Source organism: Sminthopsis crassicaudata, chromosome 5 (assembly GCF_048593235.1).
Source record: "Sminthopsis crassicaudata isolate SCR6 chromosome 5, ASM4859323v1, whole genome shotgun sequence".
NCBI lineage: Eukaryota > Metazoa > Chordata > Mammalia > Dasyuromorphia > Dasyuridae > Sminthopsis > Sminthopsis crassicaudata.
Window position 1 is genome coordinate 209744711 of NC_133621.1, and position 26809 is coordinate 209771519.

General features: G+C 35.5%; 1 protein-coding gene across 1 annotated transcript in view; it reads left to right on the forward strand.

Moving 5' to 3' along the window:
• Positions 1 to 20: 20 nt before the first annotated feature.
• The window catches only part of C5H12orf56 (chromosome 5 C12orf56 homolog), a 131961-nt gene continuing 105172 nt past the window's right edge, over positions 21 to 26809 (forward strand). Inside the window, exon 1 of the mRNA XM_074269749.1 lies at positions 21 to 455. Coding sequence (XP_074125850.1) covers positions 204 to 455 — 252 coding nt within the window. The 5' untranslated portion in view covers positions 21 to 203. The remainder of the gene's footprint in view (positions 456 to 26809) is intronic.

Sequence of the window (26809 nt, forward strand, 5' to 3'; positions counted from 1 at the left end):
CGTCCCCAGGTTCTAAGGCTGGGGGAGGGAGGACGGGCACCTGGCGAGGCGAGACGAGGCGAGCGCGCGGCGCGGGCGGGGCGCTGAGCCCTCTTCGTTAGTTGGCTCGGTCTGCTGAGCAGTACCAGCCCGGTGCAGTGCCATCGAGGGCGTTCCGCGCCGCTCTCCAAGCCCGGCGTCCGTCTCCTGCCCCGACGCGGTGCATGGCCGGCTCGGGCCAGGTGGAGTTCCCCTGCCGCAGGAACAGCCGTCTGGATTACTTCCTGAAGCGGCACCTGCGGCAGGAGGTGTACGACGCCATCCGCACCTACGAGCTCTGCATCGTGGTCTCGGACACCGAGCACAAGACTTTCAAGTACGTGGTGCTCAGCGACAAGTTCATCTACGTGACCGAGAACCCGCCCAGGTCCATTCGAGGGGTCGTGGCCTTCAAGGACGTTCAGGCCATAGATCTGGTGAGAAACGCCTTGGATCCCCCTCCTCTCGCTCTTGCGCCCTTCCCTCAGTCTGTTCGACTGGAACGGGGAGAAGAGAGTCGCCCCTTCGGGCGGGATGGTCCCCTCCCTTCTCCCCGCTCCCACTTCCACACTGCCTTTCACCTACAGCATTCAGGTAGAAGAATCACTGAATCTCCTTTCCGTTCCTAGACAAAGGCGCATTTCCCACATTTGGGTTTCTTTTCCGCCACCTGACTTTTGAAGGCCCCTGTGTGAATGTGTTGAAATACAGGTATGAGAAAACTGAGAGCCTCTGGGTAGCCCTTCCAAGCCGCAGACTTTTCTGGCCCTCTTCCCTTCACCCACCCGCCCTGGTGTCTCAGGAATCAAATGCTCTTCAAACTTTTTAATGAAGAAGCAATTGATTTTAAAGATCTTTTCCTTTCATTGTTCTTGCTTTCTCTGCCTGACCTGTTTTCCTGATATATTCCACTCACCCCCAGCCTAGTTTTCCCACTGGACGCAGTTGTCTAGTCTTATTTGCTTTTTCCCTTGCCTGAGTCTTTGCACACCTTAGGGAGAAGCTGGCACAGCTGGTTTCTGACCAGCTATTTTTTTTCCCTGCCTGAATGATTTCTTTGTTTTGAACTCAGTTTAAAAAAAGAAAAAAGGAACAAAACCAAATCACTTTAATAGAAAAATCATCTCTGCCTCTTGGAAAAGCATCTTGGCGGGCTTACCTTTTTTTTTTTTTTTTTTTTTTTTTTTTTTTTTTTTTTAAACTAGACAAAATTTCCCCTTTCTACTTTAAGAAAAGATTGAAAGAAAAGCCCTTTGGGAGGAAGGAGGGAGAGAGAAAGAGAGAATAACAAGTTTTAAAGTAGTAAAAAGGAACAGTGTAAAGATCATACAAGTTGAATCTGGATAGAATTTGATCAGTGTTGACTATCTCTAAAAGCTTATTGTATAGTAGAAAGAAAATTGGATTTTGAGTCAAAGGACCCAAGTTCAAGCCCTGTGTGACCTTAGGTCAGTCATTTTACAATTTTAGACCTCAGTTACAAAATGAAGGTGTTGGACTAGATGTTCTCTTCCAACTCTACACCTATGACCCTAAATGTAATCCAACCTCCCCCCCCAAAAAAAAAACAGCCACTAGGTGGGATAAATTTCTTGCTTATGGGACTCATCTGTTGTTCATGAGGGATCTGCAGTGGGCCTCAAGTTGCACAAACACCTACATGATCAGACTACCTTTACATCACTTGAGTTTGTCCCCTACCAATTGCTTTTGTCCTAGATGAAAAAAAATTATTCTTTACAAGTATGACAGAAATCACAAACTTACCCATCACTGACTACTCTGTCTGAAGCCTTGAAATATTAATATCTTCTGGATAAAGTCATAGTTACAGAATAACAGCTCTGTCCCCACAGTGTTTAGTCAGATTTTACATACCTCTCCATTACATAATTATTTTTGAAAATACATTTCATCTAAGCAAGCTGCCCTTCTTGATTCCTTATTTGTCCTGGGATTCTTATTTTAAGATATCTTTGGTTGGGAGCAGCTTAAGGAGTTTATGATTCATCCAGCCCTTATTCACCTTCCCAACATCACTAAAATCCTTACTGTGCCAGAGATGACCCAGGTTAACAATCAAAATCATTTGAAAGAAAATCTACTTGAAATACAGAATATTGTTGGCAAAAGAGAGTTACTGACTGTGGATTCATGACTAGAGGCAGCCAGGATACACCTAGGACATAATATGAAAGAGTAGTGATGCAAGGAGGGACATCTTTTAACATTTAAAAAAATATTATTTTATATTACTTTTAATACAGTTCCTCAGGTAGCTAGGTGGCATAATAGATAGAGTAATGGTCCTGGAGTACAGTAAACTCATCTTTCTGAGTTCAAATCTAACCTCAGACACTTAGTAGCTATGGAACTCTGGGCAAGTCATTTAACCCTGTTTGCCTCAGTTTCCTAATATGTAAATGATCTGGAAAAGGAAATGGCCAACCAATCCTGTATTTTTGCCAGGAAAACCCCAAATGGAGTCATAAAGAATGGGGCATCATTGAAAAATGACAATATACTTTTTCAAGGGCAACAAATTCTATTCTTCATGGCATAAAGTCATTTGTGAGTATGTATGTGTATGCAATGAAGTTTCAAAGAATCTAGCGGATAGTAACAGTGAGAAGTTTGAGATTTTCAAATTTAAGAGAAACCATCTTTTCAAACCTCAGTTAAGATACACATATATCTTATCCCAGTTCTGCTTCTATAGTTCTATATATAACACTAATTTTTTTTTCCCCAGACTCTTGTTTCAAATCCTACTTTGTACTTGAGCTGCTAAGACTGACTGACTTGAATTTCACTTCACAATAAACTTTGAAATATCCTAAAGAAACCAAAATAATGCCTTCTTCAAAAAAGTAGGATGTGGGGAAATAGGGGTTAAGACAGGGAGAGAAATAAATCCCTGATTAATCTGATCCCAACTCTACTTACCCAAGTTTAATTCATATAACTCCCTAACATGAATCCTGTGTTTGAATCAGAATTTTTTCTTTTCATTGTACTAAGCCATATTTGCTCCTTAATTAAGATACCATCTAATATCATCCCCTTCTTCCATGAAACCTCTGAGCACTCAGCCAAAAATGATTTTCTTTTTTTTAGCACTTATTTTAGTTCCATATTTTAAAAATGTAGCTAAGCAGAATAGCAGACAGAGTATGGATCTAAAGTCAGGGAGAACCTGAGTTCAAAAGTGTCCTCAGACACTTATTAACTTTGTGACTCTGGGCACTTCACTTTTGTTTACCTCATTTTCCTCATGGGGAATAATCATAAGTGAGGATGATAATACTACTTCACAGATTGTTGTGAGATTCAAATGAGATAATATATATTAAGTGCTTTGGAAAATGTAAAGTGCTGTAGAAATATTAACTATCATTATTTTTGGCATTTGACTTTATATTTTCTTACATTGTCTCCTAGTTCTATCTATGTTTCTATCTTATCTTCCTGATGACATTGTAGGTGCCACAAGATTGTGTTTTGTGTATCTTTCTCTGTCTTAATGCATCATTATACATGCAGCAATAATATTTGTTGAAATGAATCCAATATATCACATTCAGGATAATAGATTGATCCCTGAATTTCTTTTGTCTGGAAAGACATAGGTTAAGGGGAGGGCATGTGACTAAAATGTGTGAGTTGTTGTGGACCAATAGAGAGACTGTACCTGGGACTGGGAGACCTGGATGTGATTTGCTAACTCTTACTAGTTGGGTGACTCCGAGTAAGTTACTGACCTTTTCTCTGCCTCATTTTCCTCATTTGCAAAATGGAGAACAAATATTTCACTATGGACAGGTCACTTAAACTCTTTTAATATCAGGCACTCTGGTCATGATCAATTGTGATGGACTTGGCTCTTCTCAGCAATGTAGTCATCTAAGACAGTTCCAATAGACTTGGGATAGAAAATGCCAACAGCATCCAGAGAGAGGACTATGGAGACTGAATGTGGATCACAGCGTAGTATTTTCACCATTTTTGTTTGTTTGTTTGCTTTTTCTTATATGTTTTTTCCCCTTTTGATCTGAGTTTCATGGGCTACATGACAAATATAGAAATATGTTTAGAAGAATTGCATATATCAGATTGTTTGCTGTCTTGGGGAAGAGAGAGGTAAGGGAGGGAGAAAAAAAGTGAAAAAACTAAATCATAAAATGAATGTTGAAAATTATCCTTATATCTATTTGGAAAAATAAAATACTATTGAGGAAAAAAAATCAGGCACTTTGTAGTAGCTTTTAGATGGTTTGCTGAGCCATTGGTAGAGGGAGTACCCACTTGGAAAAAAAAATCCTCTACTTAATATTTTACTCCTGTATGTAACTAAAATACTTGTTCCAAGGAAAGCACTTTGCAAATCTTAAAGTTCGACAGAAATATGAGCCACTGTTATTTTTTTTTCTATTAAAAAATATAGGACGATGATCAATTCTTGTGAACATGGCTCTCTTCAACAATGAGATGATTCAAACTAATTCCAATTATTCAGTGATGAAGAAAGCCATATACACCCAGAGAGAGGCCTGTGCGAATTGAGTGTGGACTACAACATAGCATTTTCACATTTTCTGTTGATGTTTGCTTGCATTTTGTTTTCCTTCTCAGGTTTTTTTTTTCTTTCTAGATCTGATTTTTCTTGTGCAGCAAGATAACTATATAAATATATACACATATTTTTGATTTAACATATATTTTAACATGTATTGGAACACCTGCCATCTAAGGGAGGGGGAAGGGGAAAGGAGGGAAAAATTTGGAATAGAAAGTTTTGTAAGAATCAATGTTGAAAAACTACCCATGCATATGTTTTGTAAATAAAAAAGCTTTAATTAAAAAAAGAAAGAAAGAAAGAAAAATATAGGGCAACTGGGAGGTACAGTGGATACAGCATTGGCCCTGAACTCAGGTTCTCAGATTCTCAAATGCAGCCTTAGCCACTTACTAGCTGTGCAAATAAGTCACTTAACCTTGCTTTTTGAAAGGAGAGAGAGAGAGAGGGAGGGAGGAAAGGAAGAAAGGAGAGAGGGAAGGAGGGAGGAGAAGAAAGGAGGAAGAAGAAAAAGAGGAAGAGGAAGTAGACGATGATGATTAGGGTGGTTGCAATTTTATTCACTAATCTTTTGTGTCCTTCAGACAAATAGTTTAATTTTCTTAATCCAATGATTTCATAGGTTTAATGAAGAACTTGCTGAAAAACTCCCTCTATCAGTATGCATTGGTACTCTCTCTATTGCTCATGGCTTTAGGGAATTGTCTGGGGGCAAAGAAAGGTTATATGACTTGCCAAGATAACATAGCTAGTATATATCAGAGGTAGAATTCGAATCTAGGTGTTTCTCACTTCAATTCCTTATTCACAATGTGATATTGCCTCTATAATGTCATATATATACATATATATATATACATATATATATATATATATATATATATATATATATATATATATATATATATATTTAAATCCCAATGTGGAAATTCCATCTTCTAATGTATCTGAGCAACTCATGCATGACTTGCCATTTTAGAGAACCGCATCTTCTCCATGCCGTTCTCTCTCCAAGAGATTGGATGACTTGCCCAGGATCACCCAACTGGTGTTTGTCAGGCTAAGGACCAGAACACAAATCTTCTGATTCCAAGGCCAACACAATCAATACATTATACCTAATTGTCTCTCCACCCAAATCTTAAAATTCTAAAAATGTGCATATATATGTTAATTTATGTGTCTCTTTTTGCATATATGTATTTGCATGTGTGGAAGAATGTATCCTTTTCTTATACACACACGTATGCCTTAGAGTTTTAAATGCAATTAGGAATGCTATTTTCAATTGAGTTATTGAGAGAAATTAGTAGTCATTGGAGATGTAGTCTTAACTTTCTAAAACATAATATAAAGATAAAATTTGTCCTCCCCAAAATGTTTCTTTAGTGCCATTGTAGGAAAAGGAATCATATAGTAGAGGTACCATGGCTCTAAGTTGGGGAGGCATTTTTATATTTTTATGAATAATCCAGGGTTAGACATCATTACTACAAAACTCAAAAATCTATATTATTCCTTAGGGCGTAAGATGTTTTGCAATAGTGAAAATCTGTCCATCTCAAAATTCAAGTTACCTGGTCCCTGGAGGGATAAACTAATGGGAATTTTTCTGTTTACATCATTAATCAATAGAAGAAAATGAAATCATAAACAAAATCACTACTGATCCTATTGTTTGCAGATTAAGCTGCAAAGATCTCACTATGACCCCTAGTCTTTTTCATAGTGGGAAAGTTGGAGTATTTTACCTCTTTTGGTTGCTGATATAACAGCTGTTAAATGCTTAGCTTTTCTAGGTTGTGGTTATTCTGTTTCCCAGAGGCAATGATTTCTGGGCCAGGTTTTGCTGAGTCCTTCATCCAGATTGTCTCTGTCAAGAGAAACTTCTGTCTGAGGTGTATCTCAGAATCTTTAAAACAAAATCCATTTTTCTTGGACAATGTGGGTGATTTTCCTATGCCAGGAATACTTATACACCTTATTGCTCAAAAAATAGTTTTATTATTCAGACTTTCCCTAGAAAGTCTCACCCTAAAGTCTGGGTAAAAACAACAATGACAACAACAAAAACACTTGCTCGAGACTATACAGAGCTGCATAAGCATTACCATGGCTACATATATATACATATATATATATATATATATATATATATATATATATATATATAGGTCAATTTTTAAAAACAGCTGACTAGACAATTTGTGAATAGATGTTTTCATCACTTTGAGGAATGAGTGGAATGTCTCTTTCCCTTTTCCCCCTTCCTTTGCTCCCCCCCCCCCACCTAGGACTCCTACTTCACTCACCCCAGTAGTATATTTTCCATGGATCTCCACATTAATGAGATTGACACATGTATTGCCAGAGTTAGCTCAGTGTTTGGGAGGCTTTGAAGTAAAGTGTGGGAGAGAAGAGGTATCAGAGCGACTGCTAGATCTATAGAACCTGAAGGTTCTGAAGTTCTAGTTGAAGGTCTACAGAGCCCTTGTGCTGACCTCATTGTTGTATACCTATGAAGCATGGGTAGTATACCAGCTCCATGCCAGGGAACTGAGTTGCTTCCATTTGAATTGTCCTAGGAAGATTCTGAAAATCACTTGGCAGGATAAGGTACCAGACACTGAGATCCTTTCTCTTTTCTGAGATGCAAAGTTAGAGAATCCACTTCAGATGTTCATAGGTATTATTTGTGTCTAACCTACATTCAGACTCCTTCAATTTTTTCTTCGGTGGTGGATAGCACTTTTCATCATAAGTTCCTTGAAATTGAGATCATTTTATTGCTGAGCATAACGAAGTCATTCACAGTTTGATCATACAATATTATTGCTACTGTGTACAATATTCTCCTGATTCTGATCATTTCACTTTGCTTCCATTCATATAAATCCAGGTATTTCTGAAATCATCTTGGTTGATCCTGAATTCTTATGAATACATAAGTAATGAATTATAAAATCAGCTTCTGCAGAAGAAACATATGCATTTCTTTTGGTTGAGCTGGGATGAATTAGATCCCATTGGATGAGCTCATTCATTCTTATATATTTACTGGTACATTCTAATCTGTATAACTTCTCTGATTTCTGTTTGCCGTCTGCTTGGATAAACAGGCTTACTTGTTACTCACCATCTGTTATGGTTTTTTATGTAATCAGTATTTGGTGGGAGGGGTTCAAAAGTGAGTGTAAATTTGGAGCAATCCTTTCTCTTTAAGAGATAGTGACCAAGAAAACAACTTTAAAAAAAAATTAGGATTTTACTTTTTCCAGTTACATGTTTTCATACTTTTCAGCATATATTTTTATAAGATTTTGAGTCCAAATTTTTCTCTCTCTCCTCAATATGATAAGTAATCCAATATAGTTTACATATAACATGTGGAACATATTTCTACATTTGTCTTGTTATGAAAGAAGAAACAGAACAAAAGGAAACACAAACACACACACAACACAAAGAAGGTGAAAATACATGTTTCTATCTACGTTCAGACTCCTTCTTTGGAAATGAATAGTATTCCTGTATTGCTAAGAGCTAAGTATCATAATCAATCATCACACAATGTTGATAAAGCATCTTTTTTGTAATGAACCAAAATTATGCCCCTAGACAACCAGTACTGAGAGAGGTATATCTCAGTGTTTTCTGTGAACCACTTTTGGACAACTCTTATAGATATGAATAGTATATACTTTGCATATGAAAAAAAATCTTTTATTTGTCTATGATTTCCTCTCTCACTTTCCCTACAATGGCTGCTCCAAACCGTCTCAATCTTCTAGGACACCTTCACCTCACAGATGACTGGGGTCACTAGGGTGATGACATCATACCCTTCTTTGACTACCCCTATCTCAAAAATAATCTATGCCTTTATCCATGAGATTTTCCCCTCTGTTCTCATAGGTTGAAGCAGTCCTCGTTTGCAAAGGCTGACCCTTTTCCATTTACTTTTTTTTATTCAATTGTTTCCTTTTTCCTTTGGAATCTTGTTCCATTGAAAACTAAGGAGACTGAATATGGATAAAACATAGTATTTTCACCTTTTTTTTCTTTTGGTTTGATTTTTCTTGCACAACAGGACATATATAGAAATATGCTTAAAAGAATTGCGTATATTTAACCTATATCAGATTACTTACTATTTAGAACACAGAGTCTCACAAAAATGAATGTTCTTTGGAAAATGTATTTGAAAACATAGAATATTATTGAAAAAAAATTTAAGGAATCTTGCTCTATTGATTCATGTTCTCTCATTAATTTTCCATCTTTTTCTCTCTACTGGCTCTTTTGTCTTTAGGCTGTAAACCTCTGTTCTTTTATTCCAAGAGAACTTTTTTTTTTTTTCTTCCCATCCTGCCATCCTCTCAAGCCATTCTCCTATGTCTCTTAAATTTTAAAAAAGAATAATCTCTAATTACCTCTTCTCTCTTATGACACACAAAACCTACTTAATTCCCTGAAATTTGGCTTCCATATCCATTGCACTGTTCTCTTAAAGATCACCAATTGACTTTTTTATTGCCAGATCCAATGGATTTTTCTCAGTCTTTATTCTTCCTTTTTTCCCAATCATGTCCAATTCTTTGTGAACCTGTTGCGGAGCTTTTGGGCAAAAACACAGGAATTGTTTGCCAGTTCTTTCTTTAGCTCATTTTGTAGATACAGAAACTGAAGCAACAGGGTTAAGTGACTTACCAGGTCAAATACCTAATAAGTGTCTAAAGTCACATTTGAGCTCTAATAAGTCTTCCTGACTTTAGGACCAATACTCTATCTACCATGTTACCTAGCTGCCCTATCCTCCTTTTCATCTCCACCTACCTTTTAAGTGTGGGTGTTCTCCAAGACTGTCCTTGGAACTCTTCTCTTCCCTTTCTACCCTCATCTGTTCTAATAGCTTTAAAGAATTATGTAGGTGATATACAGATCTACAACCAGCTCTGACCCATTCCCTGAATGCTAGACATCTTGCATTTGTAAATTTCCTGCTGGACATTTCCACTTGGATATCTTGCTTCTGGCACCTCAAAATTAATATGTTCAAAATTAAATTAATATTTCTTTTCCCCCTTCTATTAAGTTCACTAATCCTATTGATATTAGCAACATGCTCCTGGATATCCATGTTCGAAACCTTGAATTGCTTTTGGGTCTTCTCTTTCCTTCTCCATCATTTCACATATCTAGTGAGTTGACATGACCTCATTTTCCCATTGGTAAATTGGAGTTCTAAATCCTAAGAGTTTATTTCCTTTTTAAAAAACAATTTGTTATTTATTTTTATAATTTATTTTTAAAGAGAATCTTCCATTCTCCTCTCCCTTATTTACTGAGAAGGGAATATAATATCAATTATAGATGTGAAGTCATTCAAAATATATTTTCATATTAGCCATGTAATAAAAAAAGAAAAAAAATAAAGTGAAAAAAATTATTCTGATAGTTTTCCTAATATTGAACTAGCCCTGCATCAATGGTTTAAATCCTACTTGGTCATAGTGTATAATCTTTATGATACATTGTTAATAATTTCTTTGCTGGTATTTCATTGTTAAAATTTCATCAATATTCAATAGGGAAATTAGTTTATAGTTGTCTTTCTCTACTTTTAATCTTCCTGGTTTTTGTATTAGCACCATATGGGTGTCAAAAGGAATTTGGTAGAACTCCTTTTTCTCCTGTTTTTCCAAATAGTTTATGTAGTATTAGAATTAATTGTTCTTTAAATGAATGATGGTACAGCAGATAAAGTGCTGGAATCAGGAAGACTCATCTTCATGAGTTCAAATCTGGCCTTAGACATTACTAGCTGTGTGATCCTGGGTAAATTTAATTCTGCCTCAATTTCCTCATTTATAAAATGATCTGGGGAAGGAAATAGCAAACCATTCTATCTTTGTCAGAACAATTCCAAATGGAATCAAGATTTAGACATTCCTGACTAAGCAACAAAATAATAGAATTCACTTCGGAGTTCATCTGGTCCTGGTCATTTTTTCTTAGGGAATTCATCAAATTTTTTTTCTAAGATCGGATTATTTAAATATACTGTTTCCTTGACAATTTTATCTTTTTGTAAATATTCATCCATTTCACTGAAATCAACCAACTTATTAGCATGTAATAGAACAAAATAGCTCCCAACAATGACTTGAATTCATCTTCATTGGTGCATTTATGAATTCTCTAGTATTTGCTTTTCTTCTTAAAAAAACAAAACAAAACAATGCTTTTTGTTGGTTTTTCCCTCTATAAAACTACTTTTGTTTATTAGTTCACTTTTTCAAAATTTTCAATTTAATTCTTTGATTTTTTAAGATTTCCATTGTAGTGATTAATTGGAGATTTTCAATGTGTTCTTTTTTTGGTTTTTCAAAATTACATGTTTGGTTTATTGAACTGATCTTCTCTATTTTATTGATATAAGTATTTAAAGACATAAGTTTCCCCCTAAGTATTGCTTTGTCTTCATCTTACAAATTTTGATATGTTGTCTCATGGTTGTCATTCTTTTTAATGAAATTATTGTTTCCATGATTTGTTCTTTGAAACACTCATTCTTTAGAATTATTTATTTCTTAATTAAGTTTCAATCTGTTTCTATAATCCTTTATTAAATATGTTTTTTGTTGCATTATGGTCTGAAAAGGATGTATTGAATATTTTTGCTTTATTGTTTTTAATGTCCCAATGCCCTAATATAGTCAAGCTGAGAAAAATGTATATGCTCCTTTATATTTCCATTCTATTTTCTCCAGAAGTCTATCACACTAATTTTTCTAAAATTCTATTTATCTTTTTAATTCCTTCTTATTTATTTTACAGTTAGACTTGTCAAGTTCTGAGAGGGGAAATTTGAAGTCTCTAACTAGTATATTGTACTATCTCTTTCCTCCTATAATTCCTTAAGCTCTTCCTTTAAAAATTTGGATGCTAAGCCATTTGGTGTATATAAGTTTAATTACTTCATTGTCTATTATACCTTTTAGCAAAATGTGGTTTACTAGCTCATCTCTTTTAATTAAATCTGCTTTTGCTTTTGCTTTGTCTGAAATCATGATTACTATCCCTGCCTTTTTTTTTTTTTTAACCTCAACTGAAGCACAATAGATTCTGTTCTAGCTTCTTATTTTTATTCTGTATATGTCTCTCTTTCAAGTGTCATATTGCTGGATTCCAATTTCTAATTCATTCTGCTATTCACTTCCATTATTTGGGTGAGTTCATTCTATTCATATTCATAGTTATAATTACTAATTGTGTGTTTTTCTTAATTCTACTTTTTCCTGCTTATCCTTCTCTCTCTCTCTCCTTTTATACTATGCCTCCTCAAAAGGCTGTTCTATTTTTGGCCAATCTGCGAGTCTAATCTCTCTTTCATAATATCACTTTTCAAATATTTGAAAACCCTGTCATTCTAATTCATTCTTCATATATCACTTCTGCACAAAAATATTTTCTCTCCATTGCCTCCTGGATAAATTTTAACTCCTAATGGCCTTCTATAATAGCATGGCAATACCCTTTCTTTCCAGCCTTATCTCATATTACTTCCTTTCATATACTCTGTATTACAACAAAATTGAAGAACTCTCTGACCATCTAACTCTTATATATTTAGACAGATTGTTCCAATATCTGATAGTTCCTCCATCCCCAACTTTGATGGCTGTACTTAGGATGTAGGTTTTTTTTTTTTTTTGGGGGGGTGGTGGTGGTGGAAAGCAAAGAGGTAAGACTTGAACTTGAAAGTAATAGTTATGAGGGAAGGTATTCATAGGGGAAAGAGTAGAAGGTAGAGTATGAGCAAAGGTTTGGCAGTAAAAATGAGCATGACATAGTCAACTAGCATTTATTAAGCATCTACTATGTGCCATGAAGCATATGGGTCACACTTAGTTTGACATAATGATGATTGAATAGAAATGTCCCAAAGGCCTTTGGACAAAAATGTTATTTTAGTATAAATGAAAGGCAGAGCTAAAAGATCATTTTTACAGAGGTGATCTTCATAGTCATGGGAATGAATAAATTCTATTAGGAAGTGAGTGAAAAAAGAGTAGAGAGCTAAGGGCACCTAGATGGTGCAGTGGATAGACCATCAGCCCTGAGTTCAAATTTGGCCTCAGACACTTAGCTGTGTGACCCTGGGCAAGTCACTTAGCCCCAAATCTCTAAGCAAAAAAAAAAAAAAAAGAAAAAGAAAGAAAGAAAGAATAAAGAGCTGTTTATGGACTTAAAGCCTGATATACTTTTTTTTTTTCCAGTTTTGTCCTCAATATGTACATATTTGCATGATAATTAATTATAGATGTAATTAATTGCACTTAGGCTCTAATTGTAGGAACAGTTGGTCACTTGTTGCCAAAGTGTTTATTGTTGCTTGACACATTTTGATTATTAGCAGCCTGCTAGACACTATAAAACAAAGACAACCACATAATTGCTGTATTTTCAGCCTGGCCCTGAATAACAAGTGAACAGAGCTGCTGCTGAGTTCAGAAAGTGAATAACATGATAATAACACTATCTCATTTCCCAAGATTATATAGCTTAAAAATAGAGCTTTATTTGTACATTATTTTTAAAAGCTTAAATTAGATTTATGGCAGTAGGAAGGGGACAGTTTCATGAATGATGGAACTTAGTCACTAATCAGAAATGGAAATGAGGAAAAGGCATGGGTCCAAGGTGACTACATGGTTTCATACTTGAGTAACTGAAAGAATGATACAGTTGACAGATGAAGGTAGGTTAGGAATAGAAGTCAGTTTTAGAGAGCAGATGGCTTCTGTTTTAGACATAGAATAATAGAATATGAGAGCTATAAGAAATCTTAAAGATACTCTGATTTTACAAATGAATAGAATGAGGCACAGAGAAATGGCATGGTCAGGGCTACACTGTGAGTCAATGGCAAAGGTGGGAATGGATTTCCTTGTCTAGAATCTCCTAACTCTAAATTCAATGTTTTTCTCCATGTTATCCAATATTTTTGTGAAGGAGAAAATTTGATTTGCTTTTAGGTAATACAATTTGTAATTTAGTAAGCAAAAGAATTGGATCCTTCTATAGGTAAATTCAAATAAAAAATTTGGATTTAAATAATATACTTCAAGTCATACATTAAGTAAATTAATCTGGCATAGTTAATTACAGTGTCATCCAAAAAAAATCTTTCTTTTAATACAGATAAATTTTTTTCTTTTTTTTTCCTTAAGCAAATCTGGCTTCCAGTTGGTTTGAACACCAACTTATATGCCATTTTTTTTTTGTTTTGTTTTATGTGAGATCAGATTCTTATTCCTTCCATGTCTTGAATATCCCTTTCATGTTTCAAGCTCCCTTTGAAGTCAGACTTTTGAAAAGAATTTTCTGGGAGGAAAGATAAATGTGAGCATATGGAGAAATGACAACCTGGACCTCCAAGACTAAAGCTGTTCCATAATAATCTAAAATATTCACAAGGCATAAATTACCTCAGCAAAGAAAATTGGATAATAGAGTTCTATATGAATATTGTCTTATTGATAAAAACCAAAACATCATTTATTTCGTCTTAATTTTGTCACATTTCAGCTTAATACTACTATTGTGTGCCATAAAAAGTCCTTCTTTTGGAACACTTAGTGGCCTCAGGACCCTGTTCTTTCAATTTCCTATATTCTATGTTAATGTTAATTTTTAAGGTATAGAGTAAGACATTTATTTGGGGAAGGGTGTAAACTGGTCATATGGTAAGAGTAAGGGATTACTGGAAAAAAAATGGTCCCCTTAGAATAATAAAAAGCATAAGGAAGGCTTCCAGGGTGTTGCCTGGATCTTGTCTTTAGGATTAATGGAAGAATAGAGCATTGCAGAGAATGAGAGGATGTGGATGTGCATCAGTCTACACCAAGAGAAGGAATGTCTACATCTATGAGATCACAAATAATTTAAGCATAAAAGTATTAAAAGATCATACACAGAACTTAAGCCAAATTATTTTAATTTATTAGTAAAGACAGGACACAGATGAGGGGGAAAAAATCCAAACTTTTTCTTTAAGGTCTTGCCTACAAAGTTGTCAAGAATGCATTTCATAAACCTTAAAGAGCTTCATATGTTGTTATTACTATTAAATAACTTTATAAAAATAGAAGTGGCGTGGTATAATAGAAAGCTGGCCTCAGAGACAGAAAGGTTTATGTTTAAGACCTGCCTTTGACATACAGTGGCTGTGGGAAGCTGGGTAATTTGCCTAACTTCTTAGTGGCCTAGGCAATGCTTTAAGACTCTTAAGTTATATGACAGTAATTTTTCTTCATTGTTAGATGAGGTTTTCTCACTAGGAATTCCCTATACCTGTTAAATTCACAGGTCACAAAAACAAACAAAAAAAGCTTTTATGTAACAAAAAGAAATGGTTCTGAAACTAGGGGTTCTATTTTCCTCTTCCTCTGAAGGGGGATCTTAGGTCTGAATCCATGTACAGGGCCAGGTTCAGTCATGGGGGGATTTTGGCTTCAGAAAGAGAGAAGTCTTGCTCTTTATGTCTCATATTTCAGAGCCTTAGGGAGAATTACTTAAAGTTTAGATTTGGTTCCTGTCCAGAGTTTTTGCAAAAAGGAATGGAAAGGTATGTGATGTACACTATAGATCAGCTGTTTATATCTTCCACATCAAAGAAGTTCATAAAATTTAAAAAACTCATGTGTTTTAACAAAGACTTAAAAATGAAGCAATAACTTTTATAATTAGTATTTTATTCTTCTGGGGGTTGGTACTTAAAACATTAAATGTTTTCTGAGACTAAGGAATAAACCATTCACATTGACTTTGACTCCCTATATTGTCAAAATAATTCCCTCCGAGTCCATATCTTTTAGTGAGCCAGGCCAGGGCTTAAGTTTATCATCTTGTTAATGGTCTTTAAAAAAAAAAAAAAACACTAGAATAGTTATACAAATACCTTTTTTTACTCATCAGAACAAGTACTAGAAGGAGGGTTACATACCATGTATTCTGGGGAATCAATGGAGAGTGTGGCGGAGGATAGAATTGCTATTCTTAAAAATGATGTAGTCCTCTCATGCTGCCTACTGTGAAAGACAGTGGGGAAGAATTAAGGGACCTTTTGAGGTTTTTCCCAACATCCAAAAGTCTTTCAATTCTGAGCCAGAATACATGTAACCCACTGGAAATGGCCCAAAGTCCAGCAGATTAGGTATTGCCTTTTGTTTGCCCCCATTATTCTAATATACCAAGATTTAGCATTTTCATAACAGAGATATCAATAGTAAAATGGAAGAGCATAGCTTCTTTTCTTCAAATATAAAATACAAAAGAAGCAAACCCCCATCATGAAGTATTATAATATAAAACTTTGATTTTGTATTTCTTGCCAATGTTTTTCAGCTATTAAGATGATTTTTAAAATTCAAGCAATCTCATAGCTAAGAATAAACTTCAAAGAAAAAAAACCCATATATTCGCAGGGGTTTAAATTTAGTTATGTCAGGTCACTTAATTTTAGGACAATGACTTTGATTTCAGGCATAAGGAGGTACTTGAGATCACTCCTTTCTCAATAGTGTTGTTAATGATAAACTTTGCAATGAGAAGCTTCTTTTATCACCTGTGGTTATTAAATTAGTTTTGTTGAAATTTCTGGCAGCAGTTTTATGTTACTCATCGCCTGTAAGTTGCTTAAAAATGTTCTTTTAAAAAAAAATCATGTCATTTTCCTTCCTTAAAACTCAAGACTTCATGATATAAATATTATCCCTATACTTTTAAGCTTTCCAAGACTTTATCCCCTACTATTTGGATGGAGAATGCATCTCTTTGGCCTGCTCACCTCACTTATAAGCATATTTATAGGTTCACTCCCTAAAAGGCAGCTGCTTCTAGGAGTTATGCCCCTCGAAATGTGCTCATGACTATATATCTGGAGAATGTATATCTCTGCTCCCTCAATCATCCCTCATGTTCTGAACTAGCTTCTGAACTGTTGGATGTGTATTTCCCCTTCTAGATGAATAGCTCTGATACTAAATGCTATGGCTGATATTCCTCCCTTTTTCTTTCTCCCTCATTGGATGAATCCTATAAGCTACAAAATCAGTAGATTAAAGAAGTGAGAAAATGAGTGGTTCTGTTTTACCTCCTCCAAACTAAGGGAAATAAAATCATCTGGCAAATACCTTAAGGGGGTAATGAACCTGGCAACTTGATTGTCTTTTCATTTCCAGCCTTACATTTGAGAAGACATATTTTATTTTCTGATTTTATAAGCAGACTGACTACAAAAAGTTCTGTGCACTTAATGCTTTATTTGTTTTCACAGTTTGAGTCAATTTAGTAAACTCAGTTCAGTGCCTTCTATGAACTACAGCACTATGATAGACACTGGAGTTCTTGTTATTGTTATTGTTGTACAGTTGTGTCTGACCCTTTGTGACCCTCTTTTGGGATTTTTTTTTTTTGGCAAAGATACTGGAGTGTTTGCCAGTTTTTTTCTTCAATTCATTTTACAGATGAGGAAACTGAGGCAAACTGAGTTAAGTGACTTGCCCATACTTCTGGGGAATAAAGTGTCTGAAGCCAGACTCAAAATCATGTAGATGAGTCTCCCTGGCTCCAGTCTCAATCCACTTCATCACCTAGCTGCCCCCAGATACTGGAGATATATGTTAAAAAACATTATCCTAGTCCTTTAAGAACTTACAGTCTACTAGGAGAGATTGAATTCTCCACAGAATTAATGAGAACAAAAGAAAGGTTAAGCAAAATGCTAAATGAAAACTTGAAGGAGGGATTTTTTCTTTCTGGGGAATGGGAGAGAAGCTGCCACCTTATTTCAGGCCTTTGTTGCCTCTTCCTGGAATTGTTGTAATATTCTCCCTAATTTGTCTCCCTGATTCCTCTTTATACCTTCTACAATTCAGGTAATTGGCACTTGTATCTGTGGAAAGAGTACAACATATTTCAATGAAATCAGAGAGCCATCAAGATGTATTTCAAAATGAGGCTCTCCAAACCTAGAACTTTAAAGAAATCTCTTGCCAGACAAATAGCCTTATCTATATTTTGTATTTCTTCCTAGCAACTAGCATAATGTTCTGTACACAGTAGGGAATTCCTACATGTTTGTTGAACTCAATAGGAGTGTATATGACTGCCAAAATAATTTTGAAGTACGGGTCTGCTTCTATCACTCCTCTACTCAAATTTTTCCAGAGGTGCCCTATGAGAAAATCCTCAGTCTGGTATTTAAGCTGTGATGTACGAAAAGTTTGAGATATATAACTTCTGGGTAATCAATCATTTTAAAAATTGTGACCAGTGAGTAATAAAAGAATTTGTCATTTGGTCATCTCATGTGAACTAAAAATGCATCATGGTAGCTTCTTCATGATTGTATGTCTTTGGAAAAGCGGGTGTACCCAATAGGTGGCTATCAGCTTTGGTTAACAATTGATGAGAATGAATATTATAATGAAAAATGCTTATTCCAACGAGGGGCTGGAGGATGTGACTTAAACTTTGTCACTTTTTCTTCCAGACCACTCAGCCAGGACAATCCTGATAAAGTATCTCCCCAGCAAACCCCAAACTGAGTGAAACACAATGGATTTCTCCACTTGGATGGGGTCTGAACAAGATTGAGGAGAAAGTTAACCCAGTCTCATTCTTAGCAATGTCCTTCTGATGTTGGCTGAATTACCTATAAAGAAGCTGATTTAACCTAATAGAAAAGAAGAAAGCAAGAAGGAAAAAATATCCTGTATCTCCCCAGTAGTAAATTGTTATTAATATAAGAAAGAAAATGATTTCAAAGTTCTCCATAATGTGAACACAGCCTATTTGTGCAATATTAATTTACATTTTCTCTTTATCACTGAACAATTGGAACTGGTTTGAACCATCTCATTGTTGAAGAGAGCTAGATCATTTCTTACAGAACAATTATATTCCATAGCATTCATATGCTATAACTTATTCAGCCATTCTCCAATTGAGGGCATCCACTCTGTTTCCAGTTTCTAGTCACTACAAAAAGGGCTGCCACAAACATTCTTGCACATACAGGTCCCTTTCCCTTCTTTAGTATTTCTTTGGGATATAAGCCCAATAGAAACACTGCTGGATCAAAGGATAGCACAGTTTGATAGCTTTTTGAGCATAGTTCCACATTGCTTTCCAGAATGGTTGGATCCATTCACAGTTCCACCAACAATGTATTAGTGTTCCAGTTTTCCTACATCCCTTCCAACATTCTCATTATCTTTTCTTGTCATCTTAGACAATCTGACAGGTATGTAGTGGTATCTTAGAGTAGTTTTTGCATTTCTCTGATCAACAGTGATTTAGAGCACCTTTTCATATGACTACAAATAGTTTCAATTTCTTCATCTGAAGATTGTCTGTTCATATGCTTTGACCATTTATCCATTAGAGAATGGCTTGATTTCTTATAAATTTGAGTCTATTCTCTATATATTTTAGACGTGACGCCTTTATCAGAACCTTTGAATGTAAAAATGTTTTCACAGTTTATTGCTTCCTTTATATTTGTACAAAAACTTTTTAACTTAATATAATCAACATTATTTATTTTATGATCAATAATGATCTCTAGTTCTTCCTTGGTCACTAAGGTCTGAGAGGTAAACTATCCTATGTTCATCTAATTTGTTTATAATATCATTCTTTATTATCTAAATTATGAACCCATTTCTACTTTATCTTGGTATATGGTGTTATATGTTTGGGTTAATGCCTAGTTTCTGCCATACTAGTTTATAACTTCCCCAGCAGTTTTTGTCAAATAATGAATTCTTATCCCAAAAGTTGGGATCTTTGGGTTTGTCAAACACTAGATTGCTATTTTTATTGATTATTTTGTTTTGTGAACCTAACCTATTCCACTGATTAACTAGTCTGTTTCTTAGCCAGTACCAAATGGTTTTGATGACCATTACTTTATAATATAGTTGTAGATCTGGTACAGCTAGGCCGAATTAATTTGATTTTTTTTTTCATTAGTTCCCTTGAAATTCTTGACCTTTTGTTCTTCTAGATGACTTTTGTTATTTTTTCTAGGTCAGTAAAATAGTTTCTTGGGACTTTGATTGATATTAATACTAAGAAAATAGACTAGTTCAGGTAGTATTGTCATCTTTATTATACTTGCTCGACCTATTCAAGAGCACTTGATAGTTTTCCAGTTGTTTAGATTTGACTTTATGTGTGGAAAAGTGTTTTGTAGTTTTGCTCCTCATATACTTCCTGACTTTCCCTTGGTCAAATCTGATTTCTGTTATTTACTATATATGTTAAGTCTATTATATAATCTCATTAGACCTCAGTTTCCTCATTTGCAAAATGAGAGAAATTTTTATTAAATAATATATGAAGTTGCTTCCAGTTTTATAGTTATGATTCTCTTAATGATGCACTAGATCTATAAACTAAAGAAAGTCACACTATCTCAGAGTCTTAATTTCCTTTGCTTGTAAAATTAAAAGCTATGACTAAATTGTCATTAAGATTCTCATTCATTATGTGATCAGGAAAGCAAAGTGATATCTAGATCTCCAAGAAATGTAAGGCCACCTTGAGACCTTTTGGATTGTATTCCCTTTTGTATAACAATAGAAGCAGCTGGGATATCAAACTAGTTCTGTGGAAACTGCTTCCCAGTAAATCTCAGAAAGAAAAAGAAAGAAAGAAAAGGAAGGGAAGGGAAAGGAAGGGAAGGGAAGGGAAAGGAAGGGAAAGGAAGGGAAGGGAAGGGGAGGGAAGGGAAGGGAAGGGAAGGGAAGGGAAGGGAAGGGAAGGGAAGGGAAGGGAAGGGAAGGGAAGGGAAGGGAAGGGAAGGGAAGGGAAGGGAAGGGAAGGGAAGGGAAGGGAAGGGAAGGGAAGGGAAGGGAAGGGAAGGGAAGGGAAGGGAAGGGAAGGGAAGGGAAGGGGAAGGGAAGGGAAGGGAAGGGAAGGGAAGGGAAGGAAGTAAGCAGAGAGAGAGGAAGGGAGGGAGGAAGGAAAGGAGAAAAAAAGAAAGAAGGGAGGGAGAAAAGGAAGAAGGAAGAAAAGAAAGGAAGGAATAAATAAAGAAAAGAAGGAAGGAAGGGAGTGAGGGAGGGAGGGGAAGGGAGGGGAGCGAGGGAAGAGAAGGAGGGAGGCAAAGTTAAACACACCCATCTCCAGAGCCAATTATTAAACCTGTGGGTGCTGAGTTAGGCAGATCACTCCTGAAACCCAGTGCTATATAGGCATGTAGGTCAGATAGCATAAATACCCTCAAGGCAGGAGAATGTAATATAGAATCAGAGAAAATAGCAATTTAATTTGGTCAGAAAATAGATTCCATGGGATGGAAGAGGGGAAAGAATTGGAAGGGTAAATTGGTACTAGATTTTTTTCCCCCAAATGTTTAATCTTATTCTATTTTCTTCTCATTACTTATTTATCTATCTATTTATTTGTTTGTTTATTTTTGCTGGAGCAGTTGGGGTTAAGTGACCCTTGCTGTCACACAACTAGAATGTGTTAAATGTCTGTGATCTATCTGCTTGTCATCTAGCCGCCCCAATCTTATTCTAATACCACAAAATTAAGGGAAGTGACCAATGTTAAGAAGAGGGAGAGTCTAATAATGTCAAGAAGAGTAAGAACAGAGCAGTGTCTATTGAATTAAGCAATTTAACTTGTCCCTTACCATCTTCTATCAAAGGTAATGGTGCCCTAGGAGTCTAAATTAGAGAGGTCATTCTGCTGCTGTCTCTTCAGAGTCTACCAGCAGTCTATGAGCAGATAATCATGTTACATATGTAGCTTACTGGGTTATGAAGTGGACAGAGCACCAGAATTGCAGTCAGGTACACATGAATTCAAACCCGGCCTCACGTGCTTACTAGTTATGTGACCCTGGACACATCACTTAACTGTTTGCCTCAGGTTCCTAATTTGTAAAATCTGGAGAAGGAAACCATTTTTTTTAAGAAAATGACTCAAAAAAAAAAAAAAAAAAAAAAGAAAAAAATTACAACAGCAACAAATTAGGTAACTGATGTGCACATATAATGAGGATTTAGTGTTCTTGTGAAGTAAAAGTTATACTCAGTGATAAGTACAATTGTTATTAGATTAAGGATTGGGAAAGGGATAGCCAGGAAGAGAAGGAAACTATTTTAAGATCTCTGGTTATGACTTCTGCATCATAACGTGAACATTTCTCTTCTTTACTCACCCCTAGGGCTTTGTAACTAGAATAGAATATAAAGTAGCTAATTTGATTAATCAAAATACCAATCAATCAACCCACATATCTTAAGCATTTCTTATGAGCTAGACACTGTGTTCTAGATGCTTATTGAATGTCTAAAAATGTCTCTTATCAAGTGATGAAATCCCATCTTTCTTTCTTAATGGTTCTTCTCTTGAGTCAGAGCTTAGTTTGACAAAGTGGTCTGGGAATGAGGTGGCAGTTTTTCTTTTGAGAAAGTGCCAAGTTTTCTATTTGAGATCACAAATTTCCAAACTATGGGCATCAATTCAATTTAACCAACAATTATTCAGCATCTTCTATAGGCAGGGCACTGGTATATAACAAATATAAGAATCTATATTTATAACCCAATATAGGAGATGAGACAAATACACAATTATTATTGAACTAGAAAGAACAATTAGACATTGAATTAATTGATCTTGAGAATGTCTTCAAATATCTTCTCTGTTACCTATAGACTGAGGGAGGTATCCAGTTAAATGACTTGCCTAAAGTTATACAGTTTTCATTAGAGGTAGAACTTAATGAGAGGCTGATTATTCACTAAGCCACCTCTGCCTTGATAATTACTAAACAATAAAATTAATTTAGTAGGTATAAAGAATTGGGCAAAAGTACAATGGAAATTTGAGGGGAGAGATGTTACTTTCAGTTCAGGTGATACCTAACGTGTACTTTGATGGAAAGGAAAGATTTCTTCTGTTATTCTTATTTTTTTAATAGAATTTTTTTCCAATTACATTTAGAGACAATTGTTAACATTCATTAATTTTTTTTTGTTTCAAATTTTCACACTCATCTCCATAAGTCCTTCCCAAGACAGTAAGCAGCTTAATATAGGTTATGTGGTATGTGATAGAGTCTATAGGGTATGTGCAGTTTTGTAAAACATATTTCCCTATTAGTCATGTTGCAAAAGAAAAAGCAGACCAAGAGAACATGGAAAAAATAAAGTGGAAATAGTATGCTTTGACCCTGTATTCAGAACTCATTAGATTTTTCTCTGGATAATATTTTCCACCATGAGTCCTTTGGAATTTCCTTGGATCATTGTGTTGATGAGAATAGCTAAGTCTATCATAGCTGATCATTACACAGTGTTGCTTCTACTGTGTATAATGTCCTGGTTTTGTTCACTTCACTCAGCATCAGTTCATGTAAGCCTTTCAGGTTTTCTAAAATCGGCCTGTTCAACATGTCTTATAGCACACTGGTGTTTCATTACATCCATATACTAGAACTTGTTCATCCATTCCCCGAATGATAGGTATCTCATCAGGTTCCAATTTTTTGCCACCACAGAAAGAGATGCTATAATATTTTTGTACATGTAGGTCCTTTTCCTTTTGGAAAGGAAACATTTCAACAGGTAGCAGTAGTGGGACATTTTCTCTCTTCTAACTGTGTGTATGTGACAGAAATAAAAACATGGAAACAAGACAGAGCGTGATAAGAACCGATGTTGGGAAACAGTTCAGTTTAATTGGATCAGAGACTATATAAAAAGCAACAGAGTGGAGGTAGTTGGAAATGCAACACTGGGACTCATCAAGGCAGGTTAGGGGTGGTGATACAGAATTGGTAGACTTTTGCACAGGGGAAATTTTAAAAAATGGGACTGGAATGAGATCTCCAAGGAGGACTGTAGAGAAAGAATAGTAAGAATTCAGAAATCTCTGCATTCAGAACCCCAAATTAGCCTCAGAGGAATTATCTAGCCTATAGATAAATTATCACACCTTTTAATATTTAGGGTTAATATTTGAGGGAGGGGGGATTTAGCCACAACTTAAGCACCAGGACTATACCAATGGAGCAATGCCTTTGGCACTCCTAACTTGTTCAGCTCACAGATATGAAAATAGGAAAAGAAAGAAGAATAAAGGTAAAGAAAAAATAAAGGCAGAAAAAAGAGAAAATTGTGAGGGAAAGATGAGTGAATCATCAGAAAAATGAAATTCAAATATCATAAGAAATATAAAGAGAGTCCTTGTATTCAAGGTGCTTCCAATGGAGTATTGGTAAAAACCATGCCTTAAATCCAGATCACTGGCTCTCATTGATTGACCAATAATAGGTCCTGGCCCAATCCCCAAGGTCATTGTTTAGGCCTTGATCTATTCAGAGTGAATGTAAATAGCAATTGTTGCTGTTTTGGCTAGAAACTCTAAAGGGTTTGTCCTCCCAGATATATAGATATAAAAAAGATGTATATCTAGATAGATAGACCCATATGTACACATATATTATATGTGTGTGTGTGTGTGTGTGTGTGTATCAATGTCAGTCTCCCTCCTTATCTCTCTGTGTCTATCTGTCTGTCTCTGTCTCTCTCCTTCTCTCACTTTCCTCACTCTATCTCTTCTTCCTTCCCTCTCTCCCTTTATGTATGTATTTTAAACACACACACACACACATATATAAATAATATATATATATATTTACCTACTCTTTTTTTCTGCCTCTCTGTCTCTGTGACTGTCTCTCTGTTTCTATCTCTCTGCTTCTCTGGCACGCTCTCTTTCTGTCTCTGTCTGTCTCTGTCTCTGTCTCTTTGTCTCTGTCTGTCTCTGTCTCTGTCTCTCTCTCTCTCTCTCTCTCTATATATATATATATATATATACACACACACACATATGCCGATATATAAACAAACATTTTCTGCCCCATTTCTTACCTAGCCTTAATCTCTGAATGGGTGGTTGGCTCAGTCAAACTTAGACCTGCTAAAGATCTTTTAGGATAGGTATCTTCAGAATCAGTTCTGGCCTGGAGTTGGCCCTGGATGCAGTGACAGACAGTATATATGCATGAGTAATTTTTTTTATAACATTATCCCTTGTATTCATTTTTCCAAATTATCCCCTCCTTCCCTCTACTCCCTCCCCCAATGACAGGCAATCCCATACATTTTACATGTGTTACAGTATAACCTAGATACAATATATGTGTGTAAATACCATTTTCTTGTTGCACATTAAGTATTAGATTCCGAAGGTATAAGTAACCTGGGTAGGTAGACAGTAGTGCTAACAATTTACATTCACTTCCCAGTGTTCCTTCTCTGGGTGTAGTTGTTTCTATCCATCATTGATCAACTGGAAGTGAGTTGGATCTTCTTTATGTTGAAGATATCCACTTCCCTCAGAATACCTCTTCATACAACATTGAAGTGTACAGAGATTTTCTGGTTCTATTCTTTTCACTCAGCATCAGCTGATTTAAGTCTCTCCAGGCCTCTCTGTATTCCTCCTGCTGGTCATTTCTTATAGAGCAATAATATTCCATAACCTTCATATACCATAATTTACCCAACCATTCTCCAATTGATGGACATCCATTCATTTTCCAGTTTCTAGCCACTACAAAAAGGTCTGCCACAAACATTTTGGCACATATATGTCTCTTTCCGCTCTTTAGTATTTCTTTGGGATATAAGCCCAATAGCAGCAATACTGGATCAAAGGGTATGCACAGTTTGACAACTTTTTGGGCATAGTTCCAAATTGTTCTCCAGAATGGCTGGATTCTTTCACAACTCCACCAACAATGCATCAGTGTCCCAGTTTTCCCACATCCCCTCTAACTTTCATCATTATTTGTTCCTGTCATCTTAGCCAATCTGACAGGTGTGTAGTGGTATCTCAGAGTTGTCTTAATTTGCATTTCTCTGATCAGTAGTGATTTGGAACACTTTTTCATATGAGTGGATATAATTTCAATTTCATCATCTGAGAATTGTCTGTTCATATCCTTTGACCATTTATCAATTGGAGAATGGTTTGATTTCTTATAAATTAGGATCAGTTCTCTATATATTTTGGAAATGAGACCTTTGTCAGAACCTTTAACTTTAAAAATATTTTCCCAATTTGTTACTTCCCTTCTAATCTTGTTTGCATTAGTATTGTTTGTACAGAAATTTTTTAATTTGATGTAATCAAAATCTTCTATTTTGTAATCAATAATGATCTCTAGTTCTCCTCTGATCATAAATTCCTTCCTCCTCCACAGGTCTGAGAGGTAGACTATTCTCTGTTCCTCTAATCTATTTATGATCTTATTCTTTTATCTTTGGGTTTGTCAAAGACTAGATTGCTAAAGATGTACCCTTTTTTGTCCTTTGTACTTAATCTGTTCCACTGATCGACTGGTCTATTTCTTAGCCAAAACCAAATGGTTTTGGTGACTGCTGCTATATAATATAGCTTTAGATCAGGTACACCCAGACCACCTTCATCTGACTTTTTTTTCATTAGTTCCCTTGAAATTCTCGACCTTTTATTCTTCCATATGAATTTTGTTGTTATTTTTCTTGGTCATTAAAATAGTTTCTTGGGAGTCTGATTGGTATAGCACTAAATAAATAGATTCGTTTGGGGAGTATTGTCATCTTAATTATATTCGCTCGGCCTATCCAAGAGCACTGAATGTCTTTCCAATTATTTAAATCTGACTTTATTTTTGTGGCAAGTGTTTTGTAATTTTGCTCATATAATTCCTGACTATTCTTTGGTAGATGGATTCCCAAATATTTTATACTCTCAACATTTGTTTGGAATGGAATTTCTCATTGTATCTCTTGCTGTTGCATTTTGTTGGTGATATATAAAAATGCTGAGGATTTATGTGGATTTGTTTTGTATCCTGCAACTTTGCTAAAATTCTGAATTATTTCTAATAGCTTTTTAGTAGAGACTCTGAGGTTCTCTAAGTATACCATCATGTCATCTGCAAAGATTGATAGTTTAATTTCCTCATTTCCTACTAATTTCCTTAATTTCCTCTAATTCCTTGAATCTCTTTCTCAGCTCTTATTGCCAAGGCTAGCGTTTCTAGTACTATATTGAATAGTAATGGTGATAGTGGGCAACCTTGTTTCACTCCTGATCTTACTGGGAAAGGTTCCAGTTTATCTCTATTGT